The sequence below is a fragment of the Podarcis bocagei genome (genome assembly GCF_964188305.1).
Source record: "Podarcis bocagei genome assembly, chromosome: 1".
NCBI classification, from domain to species: Eukaryota; Metazoa; Chordata; class Lepidosauria; order Squamata; family Lacertidae; genus Podarcis; species Podarcis bocagei.
This window is the reverse complement of record NC_138125.1, coordinates 39,192,833-39,220,307: the sequence shown is the minus strand read 5'-3', so window position 1 is coordinate 39,220,307 and position 27,475 is coordinate 39,192,833. Positions and strand designations below refer to the sequence as shown.

Sequence of the window (27,475 nt, the reverse complement as noted above, 5' to 3'; positions counted from 1 at the left end):
TTACTACAGTAGGAAAGGCAAGCTCTGTGGATGCTTCTGCAGCCTCTGTCACTTCCTCTTCTGCTCCCCCTGGTTCTTTTTGCTGACTAATGCCTGTGGCCTCTTCAGCCTTCAACCTCTGGCCTGTCCTCAGTGTCCCACCACCACTTCCCAGGCTCAGAGTCTCTTGAGGATTCCCCAGCTGGAGTCTCCCACCACTCCTAGTCATTGTTTTTTGGTCTTGCTCTCTCGGAAAACTAGCTGACTTGCACAACAGTGTGAGATCAAAAAACGAACTTATGTGTGGGATTTTTTTTATGTGTGGGATGTTAAAGATTTGTCTTACGAGTTTGTACCTTTTAACAACCTACTAATGGTTTACGAAGCACAATATCCCAGACAAATGTATTAAAATAACAACAACTTTTCAATGCTAAGTCTCATGCTACAACTACTGTGAGACAACATATGCAGAGCAATTTATTGACTGCAAACAACCACAATAAAGAAGCTGTTTTAATTGGCAGCCAACTAGTATACATACCATATATACCACCGCAGAAGGGGGGGGAGCAGTGGTGTAGGATAAACTTTTCTGTAAAAATTTCTACTGCTATATTTTGCCCCAGAAATTATTGTGCTCACTCATTATTCTAGCAATTAAACAAATGCAAGTGAAATTAGGCAACTTAAATTAAAAAAAACTGGTAATCTAAACTAAAAATTATAAAAGGTGTAATTGTCATGTTTTATACTACTATCGCTAGGAAGTGCAATTTTTTTGCTGACCGCTTTTCAGAAATCTGAAACTTAAGTTAAGTTTTTAGTGCCTCCATTTTTTCCCTAAAATCTAATCAAGTCAAAGAAAGGGTATGCTATCAAGTTGTCATGATTTAATTTTTTGCAAATCTTCCAATAAAAGTAATTTCCAAGTATAACTTGTACTAAAAAACATGTGTGTGTGTGTGTGTGCGCGCGCGCGCATACATCCAACCTCCAATGTTCTTAGGAAGTGGGGTTTTACAGAAAAAACTCAGTGCCCTAAAATTAATGGGTATTATTGAAAAAAATGAGTTCCTATCATACCTTACATATCCTTGAGGTAAGCATTAAGCACTAGAATATCCAAGCACACAATTATTGAGAGAGCCAAGCTTCTCTGCTCCATCAGCCAATACTCTGTCTGATATTATAGCGCAAACAAAACCCCTCTGGAGGCTCTTTGTTTACAAATTCAGTATTTAAAAAAACAAAGAGGAAAGTGAAATTATAGACAATCTTTTAACTTGTCCTCAACCCTTGTTAGCTAAATAATGTGAAGAAAATGTGAAAGCTGTTTGCTTTATATACAGCACAAGTCATTAAAAACATATATTTGAGATCTTACTTTGTTTATGTATATACTGAAGAAATATCTTAACAGTGAAGAACCAGAAATCCAAATCAGTGAAGAAGCAGAAAATAAAACATTCCAAGTGTCAGGATTAGAATTATCCCAGGTGCCAAACTGCCTCATCAAACAGAAAGCTGAAGTCATTTTCCAGAATTTAAAATACCCCACCCCCGCCACTGTCAGCTTACTGAATTATATGTGAACTGTTTATTGCTAGGTTTTTTTATGTTGAAATGTTATCATCGATTAAATATATGAGTAATACATAGCATTGATCATTTTGTCACACCCACATCTGTGGACGCAATGTTAATAATCCTGTGCAATAGTTTTAAATATGTTCTCTGGTGTGGTAGTTTTTTAAATGTTCCTTTTTTCAGCACTTAAAACAAACTTCAGTTCACATCAAATATGTAAATCACCAAAGTGAGGAAAGTATTTTTTATCAAGTACAGATGCATTGGAAAATCAGAATAGGGCTAGAAAGCCTCAACTGTAAAATTACTCATGCCCACATTGCAGTACATTATTTTACTTTCTTTTGAAGATTTATAAACCAATTAATCACAGCACTCTCTAAGTGATGAGAAAAAATGTTTTGTAGGTAACACACAGCTAAACACCACAAGATAATTAAAAAACCACAAATATACATAAAATTATTGCCATTTTAAAAATAGTAAAACTTAAAACAAATATAGATATCTAAATCCAGGTAGGCTTGCAGAAATAAAAACAAATTTACCAAAGTGACTGTGCCTGTCTAATATCAATTGAAAAGCTGTTACGTAAATTGCAGTATCAAAATCAAAGTTGACACTGACACCCTAATATATTCTGTTTCCACCTCTCCACCCTGGAGATGCCACCACAGTGGTCTTAAAACAACATTCCTTTTCTTATAAAAGACTTTAGAAGAGCATATTTGCTCCTTGGTTGTTGTTCAAGGAGTTAGTTCACAGGGTTCTTAATGTATATCCCACCCAGTTAGTAACCAGCCCAGATCTTCTTAGCTTGGAGGTGGAACTACATAAAGGCACCCTCAGTCCAAGACTACCACAGATATCATGCCTAGGAAAAGAAACACAAGAAGGCATGTAGATGTGTTTTACATATTAACCACAAAAAACTTTTTCATAACACACATAGTGTATATACTTAAAATGTACCACTGAACAGTTGGAAAATACAGGGAGGGCTCCTAAGCAACATTACTAACTGGCTGTCATTACTATGCAGCTAATATAATTTTTTGCTGCTGCTGTTGCATATCACCTGTATATGCACCTTCACAAACTTTCTTGCAGCAAGCACTAATCTACATATCATAATTATTACTTTAAGCATCTAACTAGCTTATGATCTTCTGTAAACTCACAAGAGGAAGGTTACAGGGCCCTCTTGGCAATAGCAGTGGAGTCATAGAAAACCATCCCACTGAGTGTCAGCTGGCACCAATGCAAAGCATCTTTTGGGGCCAGTAAAATACCTTTATTTTCAGTCAAGCAATTTGAATATATCTATATGGCCTTGCATTGTGACAGATTATGTGATATTTTGACTCTTCCTTGTTCTTATTTTTTATTGATTGTATTTTAAACTGTTGTTACCTGCCTGTTATCCATGAGAACCAGGTGCAATATAAATTCTAAAAAAGAAATCTAAATCTCACTTTATTCTGCAATTTTTTCTCATTTATTCCTGGCCCACATTGTACCGCAATAAATCAGGTAGAATTTTATAATGTAAGATCAGGCCAAAGACCTATCTAGTCCGGAGGGCAATCTCCTCCAATTCTTCCTGAGCAACTGGCATTCAACAGCATACAGAATCTGATCCTTGAGGTAGAATATAGTATTAGTAGCCTTATCCTCCATTAATTTGTCTAATCCCCTTTTAAAGCTGTCTACATTTGTGGCCATCACTATAGTTGAGAATTCTGCAGCTTAATTATGAGCCATGTGAAATATTTTGTCCTGAATATGTTTCAGGTTCTTGCATTATAAAAGAAGGATAATATGCTCTATCCACAGTCTCTAAACCATGCATAATTTTATAAACCTCAAAACTTATGTATATTTTTACTGAACTAAAAAGTCCCAAGCATTGTAATAATCCTCACGGGGAGCTGCTCCAGTCTTTTTGGCTGCCCTTTTCCATCTTGACATAATCTCTTTTGAGAGATGGTGACCATAACTTTACACAGTGTTCCAAGTGTGGTTGCACCACATTTTGGAATAAAGGCATTCCAATACTGGCATTTTTGTTTTCAACCCTTCTCCTAATTATCTTGAGACTGGTATTAGCATTTTCCCCAGGTCCCATGTACTGGATTAACTATTTAATTGAACCTATGTATCACAACTCCAAGATATCTTTTCTGGTCAGTCACCACGCATTCAGACATCAGTGTGCAGTTCACAAATAAAACACAACCAATGACAGTTATGCAGCATAGACAAAATAAAAATAATGAATGCCATCACAGAAATTATGCCTATCTTACTAAAATTTAGTTGGTTCAACAGAGAACAGTAATCTATAGTTAAGAAGAGCCTGCCTTGTTACATTCCAACCTACTTTGAACAAAAATTAATTTTCCATTGAATGCAGCATCTCAATTATTTTATTCTGCTTCTGCTTTTTTAAAATTTTGAAGAGCAACTTTGAAAGAGAAAAGAGGAAGAAGTCAGACTGCATCCTGAAACCTTTGCTGTTCCTTTTGGAATTCAGTTTAGTTTATGGCAAATTTCTATACATCAATAGCTATTGTTCTTTGTTATCAAGGAATGCCACACAGGCAAGTAAGCAGGCCTATGGAGGTAAGACAGAGCCTTTATACCAAGATGGGAAATATCAGGTACAGGGATGGAATGTGGTCCCTCAGACCTTTCTGTCTGGCTTTCAGACCTCTCCCCAGGTCACCATCCTCATCAGCCCTGCTTCAAACACCCTGTTGAAAAGTGTCCTTGAACTGTGATGAAGCCTCTTGGTTATCCTAATGTAGGACAAAGATGGTCATGAGACAAGGGGGTGTAGGAACAAGCCTGTTGTACAAAAGAAAGCTTTTCTTTTCTTTTTTACTTTTATTGTTCCTCCAACTTTTGCTTCTAGCTCCACTCATTATTGACATGTGACTCTCAAAAGGTTGCCCAGAAAGGAATGAAGTCCTTGAGCTGAGACATGTTCCCTGCCCCTGCTTCATATGTTCCACCCATTGTGTCTAGTATAGAAAACAGGAGGCTCTGAGAGGAGGGAAGCGTAGTACAGAAATGTAACAGACTGTTGCAAGAAGAACAGAGCCCTCCGTCCTCTTCTGTGAGCCCCAGAAGGCTAGTAAGCGGGGGGGGGGGGCGGTATATCCAAGGCTGTTTGTAATTATTCAGAAGTTTGCTAGGCCTAAATTCTTACTTTCTGTTTCATAATATTTTAACTCTCTCTCTCTCTCTCTCTCTATATATATATATATCTTTTTACAAAGAAGAAATAAAGATATTCACTACTTCTTATCCAACAGCAGTGAATTACAAGTGTCATGCATGAAGTGGTCATTGGGCAAAACATTGCAGCTTTAGAATGAAACGTTCAAATATATATTCTGACACTTTTTTTAAAAAAGTACACGGCCATCTGTTCCTCTTCTGTGTCCCTGTCATGACATCTGCTTTAATCCATGTTACTAGAAGGACATGGTCCTTGAGTTGTTATTCTGTGAATGGATTCAAGTTACAAGAAAGGAGATTCTGACTAAGCATCAGGAAGAACTTTATGATACTAAGAGCTGTTTGACAGTGGAACAGACTCTTTTCTTGTAGGTTTATAAGCAGAGTTTGTATGGCCATCTGTCATGGGTGCTTTAGTTGAGATTCCTGTATTGCAAGGGGTTGGACTAGATGACCCTTGGAATCCCTTCCAACTTTACAATTGTATGATTTTGTAAGTACAGTGGTACCTCGGTTTAAGAACAGTCCTGTTTACAAATGATTCTGATTACGAACTCCGCAAAACCGGAAGTAGTATTCTGGTTTGCGAACTTTATCTCGGTCTACAAATGGAAACCAAGCGGTGGAAGGGCACCGGTGGCAGGAGGCCTCATTTGGGAAAGTGCATCTCGATTTAAGAATGGATTCAGTTTAAGAACAGATTTCAGGAATGGATTAAGTTTGTAAACCGAGGTACCACTTTACTAAAAAAAATAAATGCAGTAAATATTGTGTAGAACAGATGATTCTATGTAAAATCCCAACCCCAAAAGATATTTGCTCTTCTACCCCTCATTCACTCCATATTCCAGACATTTCAAGCATTTCAATATGCCAAGTGAAAGTTCTGTGTTCCCATATCCTCAGTATATTCAGGCACAACACCAGCAGCACTGATTATTCCAAAAGCACTTTGCAATATACAGTGGTGCCTCGCAAGACGAAATTAATTCGTTCCGCAAGTCTCTTCGTCTTGCGGTTTTTTCGTCTTGCGATGCACGGTTTCCCATAGGAATGCATTGAAAATCAATTAATGCGTTCCTAGGGAAACCGCCTTCAGACCAGGTCCGGGGACAGTCTGTCCCCGGACCTCTTCTGAAGGCTGGGGGGGGGGGGGACAAGGGCTTTTCTTCTCACCCCCAGCATTTTAAAAAACCCTGGGACAGCGGAGGACTTCTCCGCTGTCCGGGCGATCTTAAAATGCTGGCGAGCGGCATTTTAAAATCGCCCCGGGACAGCGGAGGACTTCTCCGCTGTCCGGGGCGATTTAAAAGCCCCTGGGAAGGCAGGCAGGGGGGACAAAGACTTTCGCCCCCCGCCCGCCTTCAGAAGGTGTTCCCACCCCCCCGCCCGGCTTCGCAGCAGTGCTACGAAGCCCGGCGGCTGGGGCAGGTGTTCCCGCCCCCCCACCCCGCTTCGGAGCAGCGTTCCGAAGCGGGGTGGCTGGGGCAGGTGTTCCCACCCCCCCGCCCGGCTTCGGAGCACGGGGAGATCGCTTCTCCCCACCGCCCCTTGCTTCAAAAGAGGTCCGGGGGCAGCGGGAAGCGCTCCCGCTGCCCCCGGACCTCTTTTGAAGCAAGCGGCTGCGGAGAGAAGCGATCTCCCCGCAGCCGCTTGCTTCAAAAGAGGTCCGGGACCTCTATTGAAGCAAGCGGCTGCGGGGAGAAGCGCAGCCGCTTGCTTCAAAAGAGGTCCGGGGGCAGCGGGAGCGCTTCCCGCTGCCCCCGGACCTCTTTTGAAGCAAGGGGCGGTGGGGAGAAGCGATCTCCCCGCAGCCGCTTGCTTCAAAAGAGGTCCGGGGGCAGCGGGAGCGCTTCCCGCTGCCCCCGGACCTCTTTTGAAGCAAGGGGCGGTGGGGAGAAGCGATCTCCCCGCAGCCGCTTGCTTCAAAAGAAGTCCGGGGGCAGCGGGAGCGCTTCCCGCTGCCCCCGGACCTCTTTTGAAGCAAGGGGCTGCGGGGAGAAGATCGCTTCTCCCCGCCGCCCCTTGCTTCAAAAGAGAAGACCCGCTGTCCCCGGGGCAAGCTTCGTTTTGCGAAGCAAGCCCATAGGGAAATTTGTCTTGCGAGGCAACTCGAAAACGAAAAAACCTTTCGTTTTGCGAGTTTTTCGTCTCGCGAGGCGTTCGTCTTGCGGGGTACCACTGTACTATGAAGAAAGAGGCCACACATAGACTAATTAATAATGATATGGAGAGAGTGGGGGGCCTTAAAAATCACTGGAATTATTTCAGCAAAAATAAATAAAAGTCCCCCCCCCCCAACACAAAATGTATGACTTCTTTAAAAAGCCTTTCTAAAAATTCAAATGGGGAAAGAGTTTTGGAAAATCTCACGTTGTACATGTGTTAGGAATTCTTCTAAAGCTTTAACAGCAGAGTTATAGTCTAAAAGGGATTAGACAGCTTTATTCTTAAGACTAAGCCTTTTAAACACATACCTATATACTTGGTGTTATGGAAGGCTGAATGAAGAACTCACTAGAGAAGAACCTCTGTGTCTTTAACAGTAACAGAAAGCCCCTCACTCTACTACAATTTTGTCCAATTCTACCTAATATACTATCTACACATCTCTTTTCCCCATTCCTTTATTTTAACATACAAATAAATCAGCAGTATTGAAAGGTTTGGTTGTTCGAATAATCAGTCCCTCATCTTTAAATTTCAAATACTTTTTAATAATTTTTTAACTGTAATAGCAATTTTGCTATCAGTCTTAGAGGATGGCTCTGGCAGAATCTCAGAAAATAAACTTGGTTTTTCGGGTACTACTCAAGTCTGGAAGTTCTACTTTCTCAGGAATAGAAAAAAGTTGTTTTGTGTTTAAGTAGTCCACTTTTGTCTCAACAAAATATGATCTGTGTTTTCTTATTTTCACTGAGCAATAGATGGAGTCTTGCCATGTCTTTTCTTCTATCAAGTTTATGTTGAATTCTCCTGGTTCTATTTGTGGCCGTTCTCAGATTGAATTGTGCTAAGTATAAAAATATTCATAAGGCCACTTTCCAAATTTTTTGGGGGGGGGGAATTTATCTAGGGTTGCACGGTGTATTCTGATTTGTCTTCACATTAAGAATTCTGCTTAGCTTATCCAACAGCTATCAGTGGGACTGATATCTAGCTTTAGAAAACAGTACGAAGGTAATCTGTTTCAAGATTGTCTTCGCAGTTTCTTCCATTTCTTCTGGTTAGTTGGGGCTAGTGGTAATATGGCAAAAGTTGCAAAAAGTACAGAAGGGGCTATTCAATTACATTTTACTTAGAACAAACCTATTAAAATAAATAAACATGACTAAGTTAGGTTCATTACTTTTAATGGGTCTGCTCTGAGTAAAACAGTACCCAAAATTAGTAAAATGCTGGTCCCATAAATTGGGTTGCAACGTTAGTCATAAGCTCATGTGGAATGTCAAGGCAGACAGAGATATCCTTTAATTGTGCAACAATGCTGTAGCAAAACACTGTATCACAATATATGTTGAATAATACTTCACAACGAAATAGTGTCAGCTTCCCAATTCACACAAGGTAAGGTGCCAGCTTTTTCTAATGGATAAAAATGTAGCAATTAAAGGTTTCTTCTATTGTGTTGATCTATATCTACTATTGTAGTATTAGAATTGGATGTTGTTGTCTGTGTTATTTCCAGCACCGTCTGCTTGGATCACTCGCAACATTTTGTTAGACTAGGGGAAGTTAAGCGGATGCCTTCCAGAGATTATTGGGAATATCAACAGTCATAATTCCTGACCAGTTGTCATAATGGCTGGTCCAAGAACATCTGGAGAGTGCCACATTGTATCTGATGTTTCTCTTATAGTTTTATCACGTCAACAAGCATACAATGGCCTGGTGCTTTATAATCCTAATCTGCCCCCCCCCCCATTTGCAGCTTCATCCTATTTTATTTCTTCATGTTGATCCAGGATAGGAAAATAGTGAACAGTCTCCACCTTGGCCCATAAATGGGACCTGTTTCATAAAGGGCCTGACTGCCCTTCTGAAAAATGACAAATACAACCATAAGTAACACACATATACGCTCATGGGCAGAAAATTTAATTTAGAGAGGCAATTCAAGGGATAAACCAGACTATTAATCCTTATCAACCCCACTCTGGATCAACAGGATAAAAGAGCAAGCAATGAACTTGCAAAGAGGAACTTTTCAATTTGGCAGCACTGGAGTCCTAAACATGTTTTAATAGTACTTTTGTGCACCTGTACCTGACAGGCTATTACAAAAACATGTTGTCACAAAAACATTATATCTCAAGAAATATGAGCTTACACAGAAAGCACTGTAATACTGTAATAAAATAACACCATATGGATGCTCTGCAAAATGTTAAGTGGAATTGCCATCCTTACTTCAGAGAAAAGGGCTGGTGTGGAAGTACTCAAAGTTAAAGTTGCTTTAACTTACATTGTTCACATTCAACCCATTACTGTGTCTGACCACTGTCACATTTTAGGATTAGCTTGACAGGACACAGGAGCTAAATGTTTCTTTTTATTTTTCCTTAAAAATTGCCAGGGCATTAGAGCATATTAAAATTTTCCCCTTTGCCACTTCCAGCATGGCGTGGAGACTGAAAAAAAGGCACAATAAAGGTTAACCCAACACTATGCCCCAATCTTATTGGCAGTGGGGCAGGGGATGATATCAAAGGGGAATAAAGTCTCAAAATAGTTTAAAATGCTTAATTATATTTTAATAATTGTTTTTTTTCTGTTTTTGTGATTCTTTTTTTAATCTATATGCCACCCTGAGCAGGGAAAAGATAGGTTAATAAATAATAATAATAATAATAATAATAATAATAATAATAATAATAATAATAATAATGTCAAAAGACTAACAAACTGACAATGGCATAAACTGTTGTAAACTGCAGTCCACTTTCAATGCATGAGTCTGATGAAGTGGGCTTTAGTCCATGAAAGCCTGTGTCATAAAAAAATTGTTAACCTTAAGGTATCACAAGATTTTGTTTTTGCTACAGTAAACAAACACAGCTACCTCTCTGAAAACTGTTCAAAATATCCAGATATCTAATAATTGGTCTCCCATCTTTCTTATACTTTGTTCCTAGGATTGTATGCTCCTTGGGGCGGAACCAGAAGGTTGCACAACCCAGCAGGCGAAACAAAAAACATTTTAGGAAATAGTGTATGGGCAAATTCTTCATACAACAGACATGATTTTAGAAGGACATCCATATTCCCTTTTTCCTTAGCTTAAAAAAAACCCCATTCTAGAAAAGAGCAATAAATACAAACGTGGGCATTCCACAGGCAGAGAATCAAATGGATTGAACTAATTATTAAAAGTGATCAAAATGCTGGATTTGTTTTATTGCCACTAAAACGCGCACACACAGCTGTCCTAATTTTTTCTGGCACCAGCATAACTGCAACACATCAATCAGTACATCTAAATCTGAATATTAAACCTGCTTGCATACAAACTCCACTACTCTCAACCTTTAGTACGCCAAGATATGTGATGTCATAACACCGCAAAATTCTCAATTTCCGTGCCACTGGCTACCAATGCATCACAGACTTCTTCGCTAAAAGTTACATATGAGTGGGCTTGAAAAGACAGGGCTGCTGTTTTCAGAAGCAGCTAAGATGAAGTTTTAGCCTTAAGGCTCCAAAAAGCTTGACTTTTCCTAGAATTGTGTCTAACAATATTGGATATACATTCATTTATAATACGTTTATTTATAGCCACATAATATATCTTAGGTGAGCGTTCAGTATTCTGACAAGGTTTTAAAACTAAATATGTGTTTTTATGGGAGCACCTTATTAGTAACTACAAATGCACCACGCATCAGTGTCAAACTAGTTGTAATGATGAATCAAATAACACAAGTTGTTAATATGCTCACAACTTAAAGTGTTTTATTTCTTTATATTTAATCATCTTACCAGAGTGATTCCACCCTTTTTCCCTATTCCCCGTTTTCCAAAATAATCATTGTTATTTTGCAGAACTTCTATCCATTTTGACAAGACAGGTCCTGCAGAATACAGTAGGAAATATATTTATGGAAAACAGAAGCTTTATTCTTTCCACAAATAAAATATAGAAATCAGACACACGAACACATCACACTTACTGTAAATTTAAACTATTAAAATGGGCTATTGTATAATCAGCTACACAAGTAGACTTTAAATGTACTGAATAGTGATGAAATCTAGTAGTGATGAAAGGATGCTAAAGATGTACTGGTGTCAAAGAGATAGTGTCCAGTAAGTACATTGACAAACTGGGCTGCCATATTCAAGTAGGTAGTCGTGTTGGTCTGACGCAGTCGAAATAAAAAAAAATTGTCCAGTAGGACCTTAGAGACCAACTAAGTTTGTTCTGGGTATAAGCTTTTGTGTGCATGCACACTTCTTCAGATGGGCTGCCATATGAAACTGGCAGTTAACTAAATAAACAAACTTTGTATTCTGCATGAAATAATTGAGTAGCATTTGATTTCAGTATTTTCAGAAAATAATTATTTGCAATACCAAATAAGGTATGAAGAGTTTTGCCCAAAGTCTAGCCAGTTTAAAGCAATTCATATTTTAATTGAAACAAACGTAAAACAAAAGTCTGAATCTTAAAGTAATAAGGTTCAATGTTTTCAAATCTCTTAAATAGTTTTAGTTTAGAACAAAAAACTCAAAGTTACAAAGTTTGAAATCCCAATATTCTCAAATGGGAAAGTTAAATGGTATGTTTTAATCTCTTCTATGAAAGACATGGGTACTGAAACATTCATAACACCTCCATGTACCCAGCATGCAGTACATAACCTTTCAAAGCATTTTCCCAAAACAGAAGCGAACGTCTGTTGTATTCAAGTAATGAGGAAGCCTAAAACACCATGTAGATGTATAGCAAAATTTTCCAGACTACCTAATTTTTTTAATCAAAACGCAACACATCACACAGAACATAATACAAGACAAATGATGTTACCGAAATAATATACAAATCTACATTTGATATTTAGCATTCATTCAATACTGGAAGTTTTGATACATATTTCAGAGTAGATGCTATTGGTTTTAATAGGTCTTCAGTATAAGTATGGTTATACTGAAGAACCTAAGGCAGACTAAAAAATGCACATTTTATTTAAAATATTGTATTTCCTCCTTTCATCCACTTGCTTTTACAATGCAGTTAATATTGAATAAAAACCAATAGTCATTTTAAATCTTAAAAAAGCATTCAGTAAAAAGATCATGAGAATAGCTTCTCAATTTCCAGTATGTACTGCCTTTTATGCTATGACACTACAGCCTCTGAGGGTCAGATTAATTAAGATCAACAGCAGCTGCAGTGCAACGTGAGAAGCACACTGTCACAATTCCCACCAGTCTAGCCCAATTACCTGCAGCATTCCAGCACTGGACAACTGACAACCTTCAAGTCTCTACCAAGTCATTCCTTCCCACCGGACTAACAATAAACATTAAAAACAAACTAACCTCTTTTTGAGAAGGGCTGCAACACCAACTTGCACCTGCTGAAAACTGCAAAGATGAATCCCAGAAATGTTTGTTAGTCGGATCTCTACAGATGTTGTTGAACTTAACCAGAACCAAGTTCAAAGATGGAAATGAGGCAGCAATCAACCCCAAACTTCATAGCAATTTTAACTTTCAAAATCTGCAATCTGATTTAAAGAATTAGCATTTTCTTTTCTAATTTGCAAGATCGTTTTTAAACCAAAATAGTTATTTGTTTAAAACCTATATTGTTCGGAAAATTAATTTTCCGAATCATTTTCGGCAAAAGTAATTTTATCCTTCAAAACGAGGTGACAGGACTTTAAAAGAATTTTTAAAAATCAATTATTAAAATAAGTGAAAGAGCAAAAAGGTAAAGCGACAACTTAAGACTTCTGTTAAACTGGAAGTTCACCAAAATTATGTTTGTATTAAGATATCTAAAATTACCTTTTTTCCTTTCTAAAACGAATTCACTTCCATGATCAGGTATTAGGAACCTCACTGCCATTCCAAATAGCATTTCATTTTTTAAATGCTGTCTGAAAGATATTTATTGTGCAGATTATTTCACTAGTGTATTGAGCTTTTTACCTTCATGCCATCACTATAAAGCTAAGCAGCAGTTTAAAATGAAGCAATAAGGATTCTTTCTGAAATGGATGCGTCTTTCTTGGTTCCTCTATAAAACTCCACATGCCCTGCAATATTAACTATATAAAAACATTGCACACAGAAAAATAATTCTCTATTAATAATGTATCTAAGTAAACTGAATTCCATAATTTAAAAAAATTAACAAGTTCCTTCTTTAACATTGTTCTGTCATCCTCAAATAAATTTGGCCTATAAACCTTTCAAAAAACTAATCCACTGTGCATGCTGATAAGTGAAAGTTGCAAAACAGATAGGCAACTTGTAGATGTCTCCTGGCTATGCTCATCAATCTGATCCCAAAACTCTTTCTAGCGGAATTCCTTTCCACTGGTTGCATTAAGATTCACTCAGTGAGTGATTTGCTGGAATGTATGACCACCATATTTTAGTTTAGAAAGAAGTTTCCTCCAGGAACTCATCTGAATTGATCAGATGGAGGGAGATGTGATTGTACACCATCCTGCCCTGCAGTAGGGTGCTAGATCAGGTGACTATTTTACCTCTCCTAGCACCATTTTTAAGGCTGAAATCCTACATACACTTAGCGAAAAGTAAACATTCATAAACTGATAGATCAGTTTGTTAATGTTGAAGATTGTACACTAAATGCCTATCATTTTTTTATTATTTAAGGGACGGCGTGGGGTTAGAGAAACATCAATAAAGGCATTTCAATTCAGAACAAATCCACTCTTTTTAAAGTTTTATTCAACAATCATAAGATCAATCACCAAATCAACAAGGGACAAAAACCACAAAAGTACTAAAAGTCCCCAACACCCAGAAAGCATATTTAATGGAAATGCTGCATTACTCCCCATATTAAAGAAAATATAACATTACACACAAAAAGCTACCTCCACGTCATACAGAATTCTCATCCATTTATAGCTTAATTCTGAACACTAAAAAATAAATAAATCAGAACCTAACTTGTTTTTTTCTCATTAAAGCACTTTGCAAGATCAATGACAGCTGTACAACTGAGAATTATACCTTCAAATAGCTAGTATTCAATGCTTGGGCATTTAAGAGTTAAAAAACCCAAGAGAACTAAGCTTTGCAGATCTATCTCAGTGACCACAATTACCACAATGATCACATACTTAGCATTACTACTTTCTTCAGAAACAATCCTCCTGAGTAAAAAAATGGTAGTAGCAATACAACCTGTAGCAACATGTCTATATTTAAGCATCCTAAAATAAGGACACATTTTGTGGGGCAGGGTGGGAATGACATGTACCATGAAAGCTAAAACGTAATGGGACAGATGTGTCAGCCTTTTACATGAATGACATCCTTGCTGGAATACATCTCCAAGCATCTGGACAGCCACACTGCACACAGCTATTCACATTCATATCCTAATTTCAACCACACTTACACTGTAACCCTATATATGAAGTCAGAAATAAATCCCATTGAGTTCAATGGGACGTTTTCCAGGGTGAGTATAGGATTGCTGTCTCAATCATTTAACAGCTTTCATTTAACAAGGAGAGATTTAAAATTACAACTTTTTTTTTTTTAGCGGAGAAATGACTGCTGAACTTAAACAACTATTTACCTCTACGCTCTCATTACTTTCTCAAAGTCCATAGCATTTTGTGAGAACACCCTTTGAAAGGTTGCCTGTGGGGTTATTATTTTGAAATTATGAACTTCAGGAAAATACTGGTGTACATTTGGTCATTTAAAAAAGGGGGGTAACATTTTCAAGGTCATAACTCCTAAAATTCCTGTTCAACATGTTTTACTGAACTTCTCCATAACTCTTCCCCAGATTTTATTAATATCAGTCAAATACTAAAAGCAAGTGATATAGAATATCATTTCACAAAGTAACTGTGCATTTCCTCTTAAACTATTGAGTTCCTTTAAAATGTCATAAAATCAATGGGATTTTAACTAAGAAAATATTTTCAGTGTGTGTTACATACACCCAGATTTCATAAGGAAAGAATTACCAGTCATACATGTATGTACAGCAGCTTTTTTATTTTAAAAAATGTGCACTGCACTATTCAAACACAGAATACACAATAAATCTATCTACCATACAGCAAACAAGAAAAAGTCAGCAGACTATTATCTGCAGTTGTCCTATTTTATCAAGTAGTATTACTGGAAATTCCAAAGCAGTATTACTGGACATTCCAAATCAGAATTCTGCAGTATTATCTTTCCTTAAACATTCTTATTTTCTAGTTATTAGATTGTAAGTAGAGAAGCACAGACAGACAATGCTTACCTGTTTTTTAACAGTTTTGTGCCCAAATAAGGATATTCATTCTGAGCATTTGACCAATTTTACTTACACTTTGGATGAAAAGTGTTTTGATAACCTGGATTAACTTGAAAATGCTTGCCAATATCCCAAACTAATCAAAGGGCAGCAGCACTGAGGGGTTTTCTTCAAAGTATGTCAATAGTATGATTTATGTAACTAGCTGCAATTAATTTTGTTACTTCTGGTCATATCAGATTAACTAAAGTTACTCTGTGCTAAATACAAACTCACATGGAATATAGTTCACAAACGCAACTATCATTGATACGCACAAAAAGTTTTATAATCTAGCTGTTGCCATTGAACTGTATAACTGCCAGGCATCTATGGAACAATTAATACCTATAAGTATTACATTGATCAAAACTCTAGTTGGATACAATATTTACAATGCTAATCGAAAATTCACACCTACAAAAGATCAGTGTCTAGTCTAATTTAAGGATGATCAGAAGATAGCATAGTTCAGATTAAGACTTCAGGATTTATAAATGGAAGAAACCCAAATTACAGTAGGTTGGAGAATCCATGAGCTCAAACTATGCGTCAGGCTCATGTTCAGTTCTAAACAGAAACATTAACTAGCACCATTAAAGAGTGACATGTATTAGCATGTTTATGTAGTTTTTGGATGCCCATATTTATTTATTCAGTAAAATTGATCAACACTGTGGTTTCAAATATAAACGAGGTCTCACAGGACCAAAATTAGTGATTAGTAAATAACAACAACAAGGGATTAGTTTACACCTGTTACAGTCAAACTGTACAAGCTCTCTCTCATGCTGGCATTTCTTCAGAGGGAACCTGTTTACGTCACAGGAACACTTAACACAAGGCTGTAAACCCCTCATCATGCCTTGTCTTTTTTTTTAACCTTCAAGGAAATTTCTATTAAAATCTTTGCATCTGCCCAATTCAACACTTAATATTGATTTTAATTAGAATGGAAAGGACTCCTGTTAATGTAGCAAACAAAAGATTCCAATCTTGCTTAATACTATATAGCTAAATCAAAGGTTATGATTTAGAATTTGCATTGATGATCAAACACAAATTGTTCTGCACTGTCATCTCACATTGGCTACTCTTATGAATATCACAAACACATCTGTAATTTATTCATCTATTGTCTCCAAACTCAATTTGCCATTATAGCCATAATCCAAAACTGTCACAATTTATCAATTATGTCATCTATATACCGGCTTTCCCTTTTTAAAAATATACAAGCTTTTTCATCAACATTTTAAATACTATTTCATGAAAAAGACACCATTCATAAAAAATTACGCATTGTTATATACTGCATCTTGAATGGAATTTTTCATATAAGTCTTTGAACACATACACTCTCTGCCTCTGTACCACAACTATCACAAGAGAATAACAACCTTTGTATCAAACAACAATGATCCACTTCGGAATTTAAGACAGTAGAAAATGAAACACTCTTGTTTTACTCATGACAGTCTTTCTAACTAGTTTACAAGATTCAATCATATCTGTGAGCCAGTACCAAATATAAAGAATTTTTCTTTTCATTACAAGAAAAAAGAAAACAGGCCATCTCAATGGAAAGCCACCAGTGCTAGAGTTAAGAAAAATCAAATGACTATCAGAACACTTCCTTTATTGACAATGTTTCTTTTATCAATAATGCTTCATTACTGGTCTATATAAAGAAATGTTGCTTTTAATTTACATTAAATACCTCCAATCTTTATCAACATTATGCATTCAAAAATGATAATAAAACACCATATATGAATTATACAGCCTTCAGTATGTATATTTTATAATTCAATTTTATAGTACTTATGTATACAATATTCTTAGAATCTAAATTTCCAAACAAAATTATTTGTATTCTTTCGCAATAGGTTTCCGTTATATATCACAATTGTGAAAAATACACAAAATCAAAGAAACATCTGAAGAGCAGCACTTGGAATTTATTTCATGTTAAGATGTATGAACAAAGCAATGAAGCAGAACCAAAGTACGTAATGGATTTAAGGTAAATGGCCTATTCTACAAGGAGAACCTGTGTTTTTACTTATGAGCTTAATTGCCATAATGTATGAAAACTTCAGCAAAACCTGTAATGCCAGCTGTCAAACAGCCTGTTTTTTAAAAAAACATTTCTTGCAATAAGATGAACTGTGTAGAACACACATGCATGATAGCAATGATTCTTAGTTTTTCCACAATCAGGTTTAGACAGCGAGCTATCTTTTCTTTATTGCAAAATAACAAATACCAATATATTTACTTAGAATTGCTTGTGAATGTGCATTTTACTATTCAAGAATGCCAGTTATTGTAGTGGTATGCTAATACTATTTAATTCTACAGGTACGCTAATGTTGTTTAATTATACAGAATGTGGATACATTACCCTAGGGATTTAACAAATAATCTTCTAAAGCTTGCACCTACCTGGATAAAAGTCTTTGGATTTAGAGAGCTTGATGGTAGCTCCAGTCTCTTTCTGCAGCTGAACAATTGTCTGTCCTCCCTTCCCAATTATAGATCCAGCCGCATAACTAGGTATGAGGACCTTTAGAAAATATTGGCCGTCCTCTGAAAAAATTGAGATATTGAAGGTTAATTAGCTGCCTAAAATCTCATTCATCCTCAAACCTACAAAAATATGCCTTTCTATTATAGTATTAACATACAGGTATTCTGCACAGATATGTAACCAGTTGCACTATCCTTCTTATCCGCTGTGAAAAAATGAAGAATCTAATGAATTGTCCTTAATTTGGTGGTGCTATGAGAAGCAATGACCCAATTCAAGTTGTAATTCTGAATGTAAAATAGTTACTAAGGTATGATATAACTCTTCAGAAAGAAAGAAAATACCTTACACAAGAATTTTGTCAAGAACTACAACTTTCCCTAAAAATGCTGCAAACTGGAAAGAAAACATTAAAAGGGCATTTGTTCACCATTAGCACTGTACTCTCCACAACACACAGCTTTATCCACTAAATCCAAAATTTGAGATTTTATTCAAAGAGTTTTAGCTATTGACAAGAAAACTTGGCAATATAAGTGGATGCAACCATTTGCCTAAGTAATCCAGATGTATTTTAAATGCTTCTCAAGTGGCAATGATCTCTTAATCAAAAGACATTAATAATATTTCCCCCTTTAAAAAACCCTGGAGTCATGCATACACTTTAAAAGGTGACTGCTTATGTCATGCCCAATGTAATGCCCAAATCAGAGCAAAACGAAAGAAAGAAAAAAGCCAGAACTGGGGAATGAATCAAATATTTCTTTACAACTGAACAATTTGCTCCTCCAATGAATGACATCAATTCTATGGACCTTACAGAAACTGCTCTGAAAGGATCTCATGTAAAAACAACACACACATTTAAGCCCTCTTTATTAAAACACAAATACACACCCCTATCTGCTTTTCACAGCTTAACCTAAAAATGCAGCATTACAGAACTTTGCTTCTATAAAGGAGCAGGTTCAGAGCCATCCTACTTTTCTTTGAGAGTCCATGTCCCAGCTAGTACAGGTGCGCCCCCCACCCCACCCCGCAAAGACATTATACAAACAGTTAAATACACGAGCTATCTAGTTCTGCTGTTTGTTAATGTTGGATGAATAAATTCACCTCTGCCTCGGTGCATTGTTATGAAGACTCCAGTGCAAATGAATAGAGGAGATGCTGGTCCCGTTATAACTCATCTCATCCAGGAAGAGCAGGATGTTAACTAACAAGTCACCGCACCAAGACAGGCAACTCCCGCCCTCCCTCCGCAAACCTCTCTCTGACACACACACACGCGCGCACACATCCCATCACCGTGACCCAACCCCAGGAAGAACAAATCTTTGCAACATTTTCCACCGTAACAGAAAGTGGTGCCAGGAAATCGACAAGATTTTTGTTGTATTGGGTGGGTGGGAGGAAAAAAAAAATCTACCTGGCGACTCACGAGAGGGGGGGCTTAAGAGGGGATGGGGGGAGTGAAAGTGCTTCTTTTCATCCGCCATTTATTCATTTAGTTTCTCCCAATTGTTCAAAGGCGTGCGCTGGTTAGGGGGGCGGGGGGGGGGAGAAAGAGAGAGAAAGAAGCAGGCGAAAGAAGCAGCCCTGGGCTTGGTACAGCCCGGTGGGTCGAGGCTGAACAGCCCTCCCCTCCACCCCACCGCGACCCCAAGTCAGGACGAATATGCGAAATTAAAATAAAACGGGGCTGCTAGATGCTCGGAAAGCGGCGCCATTTTGATGAATGATAACATTAGAGAAATAAGGAATGTTTGGGGAAAGGGAAAGGAGGGCGAGGTGAGGCGAGGAGGCAGGTAGGAAAGGGGAAGGTGGGTGGGGAATTTGGGAGGAGGAAGAGGAGGAGGGGAAGGAGGAGGAGAAGGTGGTGGTGGAGGGGGGGGCGAATACCCACCGCCCGTGTTGGTCCTTTTGGTGCTGCCGGCTTCGGGGGGAGCTTCAAGTGGTCTTTTCCGAGAGTCCGGCGGGTCCAGGTCTATGGGCACCCCAGTGTGGGTCCCGTTCTGCTGGATGGGAGCTGCCGCCATCATGTTTGCTGCCGCCGCGAGAAGGATAACTGGCTTCTCCCTTCGGGGTGGGGGGGGAGCAGGGAGGGGGGAGGAGGAAGGAAAGGGGGGCTCGTCCCGCTTCTTTCGGGCTTCTTCTTGTCCTCCTTTTAAAAGCTCGAGCTAATCTGGCAAGTCCAACACCCCCTTTCCCCAAAAGGATGGGGTTTTTTGGGGGGTGGGGGCTGGAGGAAGAAGAGGAGGGTTTGTTTATCTGGCACCGGTGAAATGGGTGGGTGGGGAGGGGAGGAAAGGGGTGGGGGGGGTGGGAAGCCAGGCAGGACGAGTGGCTGAAGGAGCAGCTGCAGTGCAGTGCCAGCAAGCAGAAGCTGAGGTAAAAGAGAGAGAAGGGGAAAAAGGGAAAAGAAAATTTAAAAAGGGAAAAGAGGGGAAGAAAGGGGGGTGGGGTGGGGTGGGGTGGGAGGGGGGAGAAAGAGAAAACAAGGGGAGAGAAGAGAGGTAGGGGGGAGGAGGAGGAGGGGGAGAAAGTGAGACGGAGGAGAGAGAGAGAGTGAGAGAGAGGGGGGAAGGAGGGAGAGAGAGAAAGGAGGGGGGACGGGAATGAGTGAGTGAAGCAGCGGAGGGAGGGAGGGAGCGAGGCTGACGAGGAGGAGCGAGCGAGGTGGCTGAGCGGGTAGGTGGCTGAGCGAGCCAGGGAGCGGGAGAGAGAGAGAAGAGGAGGAGGGGGATAATTCAGGGAATTTGCCTCTGTGGCCCCTTCAGCCTCCACTCCCCGCCTTTTTCTTTCCTTTTCCCCTCCCCTCCTCTCCCCTGCCTCTAGTCGTGCGCCTGCTGCTGCAGCTGGTGTCGAGCGGCTGCCTGAGCTGAGGAGAGCTGCTGCTGTTGGTGGCTGTGGCGGTGCTGCTGCTGCTGCTGCTGCTTTCGCGCTCTCATTCTCTCCCCGTTTACGAGTCTTGTCTGTGGCGCGCTGCCGGGCTAGACTCTCTCTTCAGTCAGGAGTTGCTCTCGCTTGAGCCGCTTCTCTCGCTCCCTCCCTCCTGCGCGCGCACACAGGCACTCTTCTCACACACGCGCGCGCGCTCGCTCGCACAAAAACTCAGGAGCTCGTGGCTTTCGGTTGTGTGGGAAGCCGGCTCGCGCTCCTTTCCCCTTCCCTCAACGACACCCCCATAACCCAAACAGGGTTTTTTTAAAAAAGACAGAGGGAGGGGGGAGGAGGACAAGAGGGGGCGTGAGGAAAAGGAGGGGGGCCGAAAGAGAGAGATGACAGTTAAATTATATATATATATATATCTATATATATTAAGGCAGGCCTTAGACGGAAGGATGGGCGTTTGAGCCAATAGGAGCTCAGGAGCGCGGAGCTCGGATTGGAGGGTTGAACCAATCACAAGAGACTTGTGGAACGGGGGCCCCACGCTGCCCTTAACACCCCTTAACGCATAGAGAGTAATAGGTGTCTTTCTTCACTACCACAGGCGGAAAAGCGGCCCTGGGGCAAAAGCTGCTGGGAAAGGAGCACCACACGCTACACACACAAGCAGAACTCGTGTCCATGAACAGGGCTGGCTCCAGGTTCGCGCCGGGAGACCTTGTCAACCGCAACCGCATCTTAAGCGAGCGGGCAAAGTTGGCAGGTCACGCGCTTTCTCTCCTGGGGCAGCGCGGTGGCGAGGGAGAGCAGGTGTGCGAGCGGGGAAAGGGCGGCCGGCTGCCCCTTGCCAGGAGCAGCTGCCTCAGTCAACCTCCCGCTGGCTCGCTTCTCCCGCTGCTGGGAATTGGGGAGTCCAGTCCTCCCCATGGCGTTGCCCAGAGGAGGGAGGGTAAGCCAGCACAGGGGCAAGTGGTGGTCTCCCCCCCCCCCCAAAAAAAAAACAACAACACCACACACCCAGCATCAGCCGAGGCTTCTTGCTCACCGCCTCACTCTGGAAGCCTCCTAGCGGGACCCAATGCCACCCAAAAGAGGCAGTAAACTGGCAGTATGCCGAGATCATTGGGTCAGTATTACCAACACTGGCTGGCAGCATGACTCAGGGGTCCCTGCCCAGCCTGGAGATTCTTGCCTTCTGCATACAGAACATGTGCAGTAGATTGTCCCTTCAGACAGTTCTACCCATGCAGTGCCACTTCCTTGGATCAAGCACTCGCCTGCTTTCACAAGCAACTGCCACCTGCACCTGGAGTGTGTGTGTGTCCAGGCAGGGGGACCTATAGGAAGCTGCCTTATATGTAGAGTGAGACCAGTGTTACATCTACCCCAGTACCCTCTACATGAGCCGGCAGCAGCACTCCCCACGAGTTCGGACAGAAACCTTTCCCAGCTCTACCAGGAGATGCCAGGGATTGAACCTGGGACCTTCTGCATACAAAGCAAATGCGCTACCACCAAACGACCGCTCTTCCCCAAGGGGAGGAGGTGTTAGCGCTGCTACGCTCTGCAGCTCAAATTGGGCCCAATGGGGCCACCCAGAGTGAGCAAGAAAGCAAGAGCAAATTATGCCGCTCTTGACGGCAGAAGCCACCACCTCTTTCCTTTCTCTGACACATTAGGAAGGATTCAGCTTGCTCAGTTCAGTCACCATTGCCCAGCTCCCCAGGCTGTTGTTGCCTCTTCCTCCCTGCACATGTATCCACTTCCTCTGGGCACCTAGGTGTTTGAGTTTGGTCCCAGTCTTCTTTCCTGTGCTGTCCAAAGAAAGAGAGTAAGATGGCAGCTGCATCTTGCGTTCTTTCTCTGAACAGACCTGAGGCCCCAGACTAGAGATCAAGGGCAAGTAAGCAAGAGGAGGTCACAGCATATAGAGCTCTCTAGGCTCAGCTCTTCTGCCACAGCACCACCTAGAAAGAGAAGTCAAGCAAGCAGAAGCAGGAGAAACTTTCCTACCATGTTTCCTACTGTGTCTATATCTGTGCTCTCCCTTTCAGTGGTAGAGCAAACTAAATCCTCGCATCCACGTCTCTCAGAAGGAGAGGGTGGGTGAGCAATTGGAGACAGCTGTAGCCATTCCTTGCTACTACCACTTGCCCACTTTTGCAGGTGAGTGAGCGGCCCCTTCCCTGTGTCATCTGCATGTCATATAGCAAGGGGGCCCACCTACCCAAGAGCACATGGTTAGCGCATGTTAGTTTTCCTGAGGTGCTGGGGCCTCAGTAGCTGCTGGTTGCTGCCAGTTTTGTAAATAAACACATGCTTCTCCTGCTCCAGAAACAGCTACAGCTGGTTGCTTTACTGCTAATTTGCCACATTAACATTAAAATATTAATCAAGAGGAAGGAGAGCTTAAAAGCAGCCTCATAAAAAAGGGAAAACACTCTAATAATGACTGGAAGCACTAACCTAGTTTTCTTTGGTTGTGGGGCATGCAAAACATGAATTACACGGAGTAGCTTCAGATTCCTCAGTCGCCTTTGACTATGTTGCTTCTTAAGGATTACAGATACAGTGGTACCTCGGATTACAGAGGCTTCAGGTTACAGACACTTCAGGTTACAAACTCTGCTAACCCAGAAATAGTACCTCAGGTTAAGAACTTTGCTTCAGGATGAGAACAGAAATTGCACAACGGCAGCAGCAGGAAGCCCCATTAGATAAAGTGGTACCTGAGGTTAACAGTTTCAGGTTAGAACGGACCTCCAGAATGAATTAAGTTCTTAACCCGAGGTACTACTGTATTGTGTACTCTCCAGCAATTAAACCAAAATAGCTTTCAGTTACATGTCGATAATCAGCACTGTAAATTAAAATCTCTTTACTTATAAGCATGCACTTAAAAAGAGAGAATTAATCTACCTTTCTAGAACTATCAGTAATGTGAGGATATCAGTGTTTTTAAGGTCTCACTCACTGGTGCCCCACCAAATTGGCAATTGTGCCACTGCAAGCTGTATCTAAATATAAAGCAACGGCACACTAGTGCATTCCACAGTACATATAGCATTTCCATGTCTTCAAGTGGTTTTGTCTATTTTACTGAGTTGGAGAGCGCGCTCATGCCATGCGTTGGCTACCAAGTATAACTAATCCAAGTTAAGCAGTCCCAAGTACATATGCTGTTAACCATTTTTTCCTTCTCACAGTTAATATCCTCCATATATTTAGAAGCCACCTTTTAGAAGCCACCTAAACTTGTAGCCATCACAATGTTTGGTACCAATGAATTCCTTCAATCAATTATGTATTACATGGAGTTGCACTAGCACTCTTTGTTTGCCCTGAATAAACAGCTAGTTAATTTCATTGGATAACTCTGAGTTCTCTGAGTTCTAGTGCTTTGAGAGAGAATAATTACCTTATTCTGTTCACTACCTCCACAACATTCACAACTGAATAACTTTCTGTTATTTTCTTGCTTATTTGTTCCTTTTTCAAGCAAAAATGCCTTGCTTTGCAGGAAAAATGCTTCTTCACTCATCATTTTTACTGTCTTCTCCCGATCGACATATCTTTTTCTTTTCTTTTTTGAGACAGAGAAAATGTTTGCACCAGATGTAGGTGTAGCATAGATTTATATAATGTCATTATAATATTTGATGAATTATACATAGTTTCTTTCCTAGAAATTCCTGCCACAGAATTTGCATATTTACTGTTGGAGCACACCAACCTGCCATTTTCACTGAGCTTCTCACCGTTATTCCATGGTCTCTTTTCTAGTAAGTTAAAACCATTTTAGAGCCCAACAGTATATATCAAAATCAGAATAAATTAATTTTTTAGCCATAAGCCATACAAAATTACAGATGAAGCTATGCAAATTCAAATAGAACTGGAAAAAGCTATGAATCGATTGTCTATCATACTGGTGAAAACAGAATAAAATCACGTAGAAATCAATACAGTGGTACCTCTGGTTACGAACGCTTCAGGTTACAAGCTCCGCTAACCCAGAAGTAGCTGCTCCTGGTTGCAAACTTTGCCCCAGGATGCGAACGGAAATCGCATGCCAGAGGCACACGCGCAGCGGGAAACCCCATTAGCAAAAGCATGCCTCAGGATAAGAATGGTTTCAGCTTAAGAATGCACCTCCAGAACGAATTAAGTTTGTAACCAGAGGTACCACTGTAGTCCATCTTACAAACATTCTTATTAATTAATTCCTTTTATATTTAATGGCAGTCAGCACATGCATAGCTACAATGCAGATAACTTGCTGGAATTTAATCCAATTTCTGCTGGTTTGTCCCGTTTACATAATAATTCGAAACAGTCTAAAGAAAGCTTAGCCCAATGTTTTAATTGATGGGCCATTTGAACAAATAGGTTCCCACCCCCACACAGCTATATTCTCAGCAGTACAGAACCTTAGTTTGTATCAGATAAGAAGTTAACACTCATCCAGTGCTGTAGAAAGAAATTGCTGCAGTCTTCATAAAGTGAAAGCTCTTCTTACAAACAACTTTGGAAGTTATATCAAGTAATTCTCCAGTGCACGCTTAAACATAAACAGCCTGTACCATGGTGCTATTTTTACTTCCACCAGTAGAGATAGATCTTGCTAGATAAACATGTCTGTTGTTCTCCTTTTAAACTCTGTTTATTTCTGCCAACAGTTCAAGTCCAGCAAAGCATGCTAGTGAGAGTTCATGCAAATGAATCTGAGTGATTTCCTAAATCCAAGTAGGCACCTCAGAGCAAGTAATCTATAAATGTTCCCTGAGACAAATTTTAGGGAGTCCATCGGTTGTCATGTTCATAATTTTAATCCAATAATTAAATAGAACCCTGCTATTCAGTTAGACAGTTACTCAGTTTAGAAATATTATTTTGGGACTGTTTGGAACTTTAACGTCCCTGAATCATTTGTTCCGTATCCAAATTTAACTATTTCACTGTTCTGACTGACTCCAGTTACTGTGAGAATAAGTAACACTATTCCTATTACAATTTCCTGGTGTTTGCCTTCCTCACTTCTTTTCAGTGAAGCACCTTAAGCCTCTGAAAAGGATCTTAAGGTTTGGGAGAAGATAACCTGGTTCCAAGCTGTTAATTGTTGTTCTTATTATTGTCATTTATTAAGGGCTATCAACTTACCCTCATACAACATTAGTAAAAAGACAACTTCCATCTTGAGCAGGCATCCCGAAACTTGGCCTTCCAGATGTTTTGGGACTACAACTCCCATCATCCCTAGCTAACAGGACCAGTAGTCAGGGCTGATGGGAACTGTAGTCCCCAAATATCCGGAGAGCCGAGTTTGGGGGTGCCTGATCTTGAGGAACGTACAGTATAAGTGTTGTATGGGGTGGGGGCAGCAGAGGGGGTTGAGGGGAGAAAGACAGATTAAAGGATAATGGGTGCACATTTGGGAAAGCAATTAAGCATAGTGTCACTAGTTGATGAAGATTAAGGGGTTGCATTAACAATATTCAAGGAAGAGGTGGGACTTGAGGAAAGCTTTTACCTGTGGCACCACATCATCACTCAGCGAGGGCATTCTGGAAAGAAGGACAGCAAGAGAGAATTGGTGGCATCTGAGCAGGAAACATTCAAGTGGCTTTAGTTCTAAATGTTCTTTTTTTTTTTTACAAAGCTCTTCAGCAGAAAAAAAAAGATATTTTAGGTATGGGTATCTCTCCAATATCTTCTGTTGTGCAAATAATGTTTATTCCCAGCCTTTCCCTATCTTTTTCCAGTATCCCTTTTCAGTACCCTCCCCCCTTGTAAGCTCGTGTTTCCGCTGTGGCTCCAACTGTTTTCCTTCTGTTTAAATAAGTTTGATGCTATCATTTTAAAAAAAAATCTTTAGCAATATGTTTATCACAAACGTTCTGGACATGTAATATTATTGCAACTTTACATTTTATTCGCCACGTTTTGTGCTCAGGGAGGCTTCCCTTACAAAGTGGAGATCTCCCTAATGGGAAAATGCATGCACTGTCTAAGAAGAAAAAGTAGAAACAGAAGAAGCTACGCTGGTTTCTGCTTCCTTTTTCAGTGCTTGTTCAGAGAAACAAGCCTATGATTTCTTAACTCCCTTGCCAAGAGTGCTCCAGTTTCACTTGTCTGTCCACTTGCTTGTACATGGATCCTATGTGAGATTTTGCCTCAACTCCATTTCTTTTTGGGTAGCCCTCCATTTTCGTGCCTCTGCCACCCGCTGTTTCTCATATCCTTCCCCCCTCACACCCCGTGTGTGACAGCTTATGTCAAACTAATTATTCACCTAACTCACAGATGTGGACTGTTGTGAACATTCTGTTGCTGACATCTGCCCTTAGCAGATAGAATCATAGAATCATTGTAGAGTTGGAAAGTACCCCAAGGGTCATGTAGCCACTGCCAAAACAAAAAACCATTTTGTTCTCTCTCTGTAGGCCATATGCAAAATCCTTTACTCTTCTTTTTAAACTGAATACCATTATTGCAAAACAGCGGAGGCACAAGTCCTCTCACCCCAGACATATTGCTCCATATTGTGACCACTTCCATTAAGACTTATATCATTCCCTCTAACTGCAAACTCATGTTGTTGAGTGCCTATCAGTTTGAAAGTGAAATGGGGCCATCCAAAAATAATTTAGTAGCTTCAACATACTCGTGATGCCCGAGGCATGCAGAAGTACATGAGTTTGTGACTTAAATGACAATGGTTTTTGTTT

General features: G+C 40.2%; 1 protein-coding gene and 1 long non-coding RNA gene across 7 annotated transcripts in view; one reads left to right on the top strand and one right to left on the bottom strand.

Moving 5' to 3' along the window:
- NOVA1 (NOVA alternative splicing regulator 1) overlaps positions 1-19,943 on the bottom strand; it is a 141,728-nt gene extending 121,785 nt beyond the window's left edge. Inside the window, exons 1-2 of one of the 5 annotated variants that reach the window (XM_081209197.1) lie at positions 19,762-19,943; positions 17,771-17,914 (exon numbers count right to left, since the gene is read on the bottom strand). In XM_081209197.1, the coding sequence (XP_081065323.1) occupies positions 17,771-17,914; positions 19,762-19,897 (280 nt within the window). In that variant the 5' untranslated portion in view covers positions 19,898-19,943. Of the gene's footprint in view, positions 1-17,770; positions 17,915-18,971; positions 19,245-19,284; positions 19,730-19,761 lie in introns of those variants that run through there. The other 4 variants (XM_081209195.1, XM_081209199.1, XM_081209196.1 and 1 more) reach the window with 4 other exon arrangements.
- Positions 19,944-20,177: 234 nt separating this feature from the next.
- Positions 20,178-26,666, top strand: LOC308596239. Of its 2 annotated transcripts, none has more exons than XR_014012418.1 (3): positions 20,178-20,246; positions 22,802-22,913; positions 25,427-26,666. It is a non-coding gene; the product is annotated as an uncharacterized lncRNA (long non-coding RNA). The 2 variants fall into 2 exon arrangements; XR_014012419.1 differs by lacking the exon at positions 25,427-26,666 and adding an exon at positions 23,954-25,410.
- Positions 26,667-27,475: the final 809 nt, after the last annotated feature.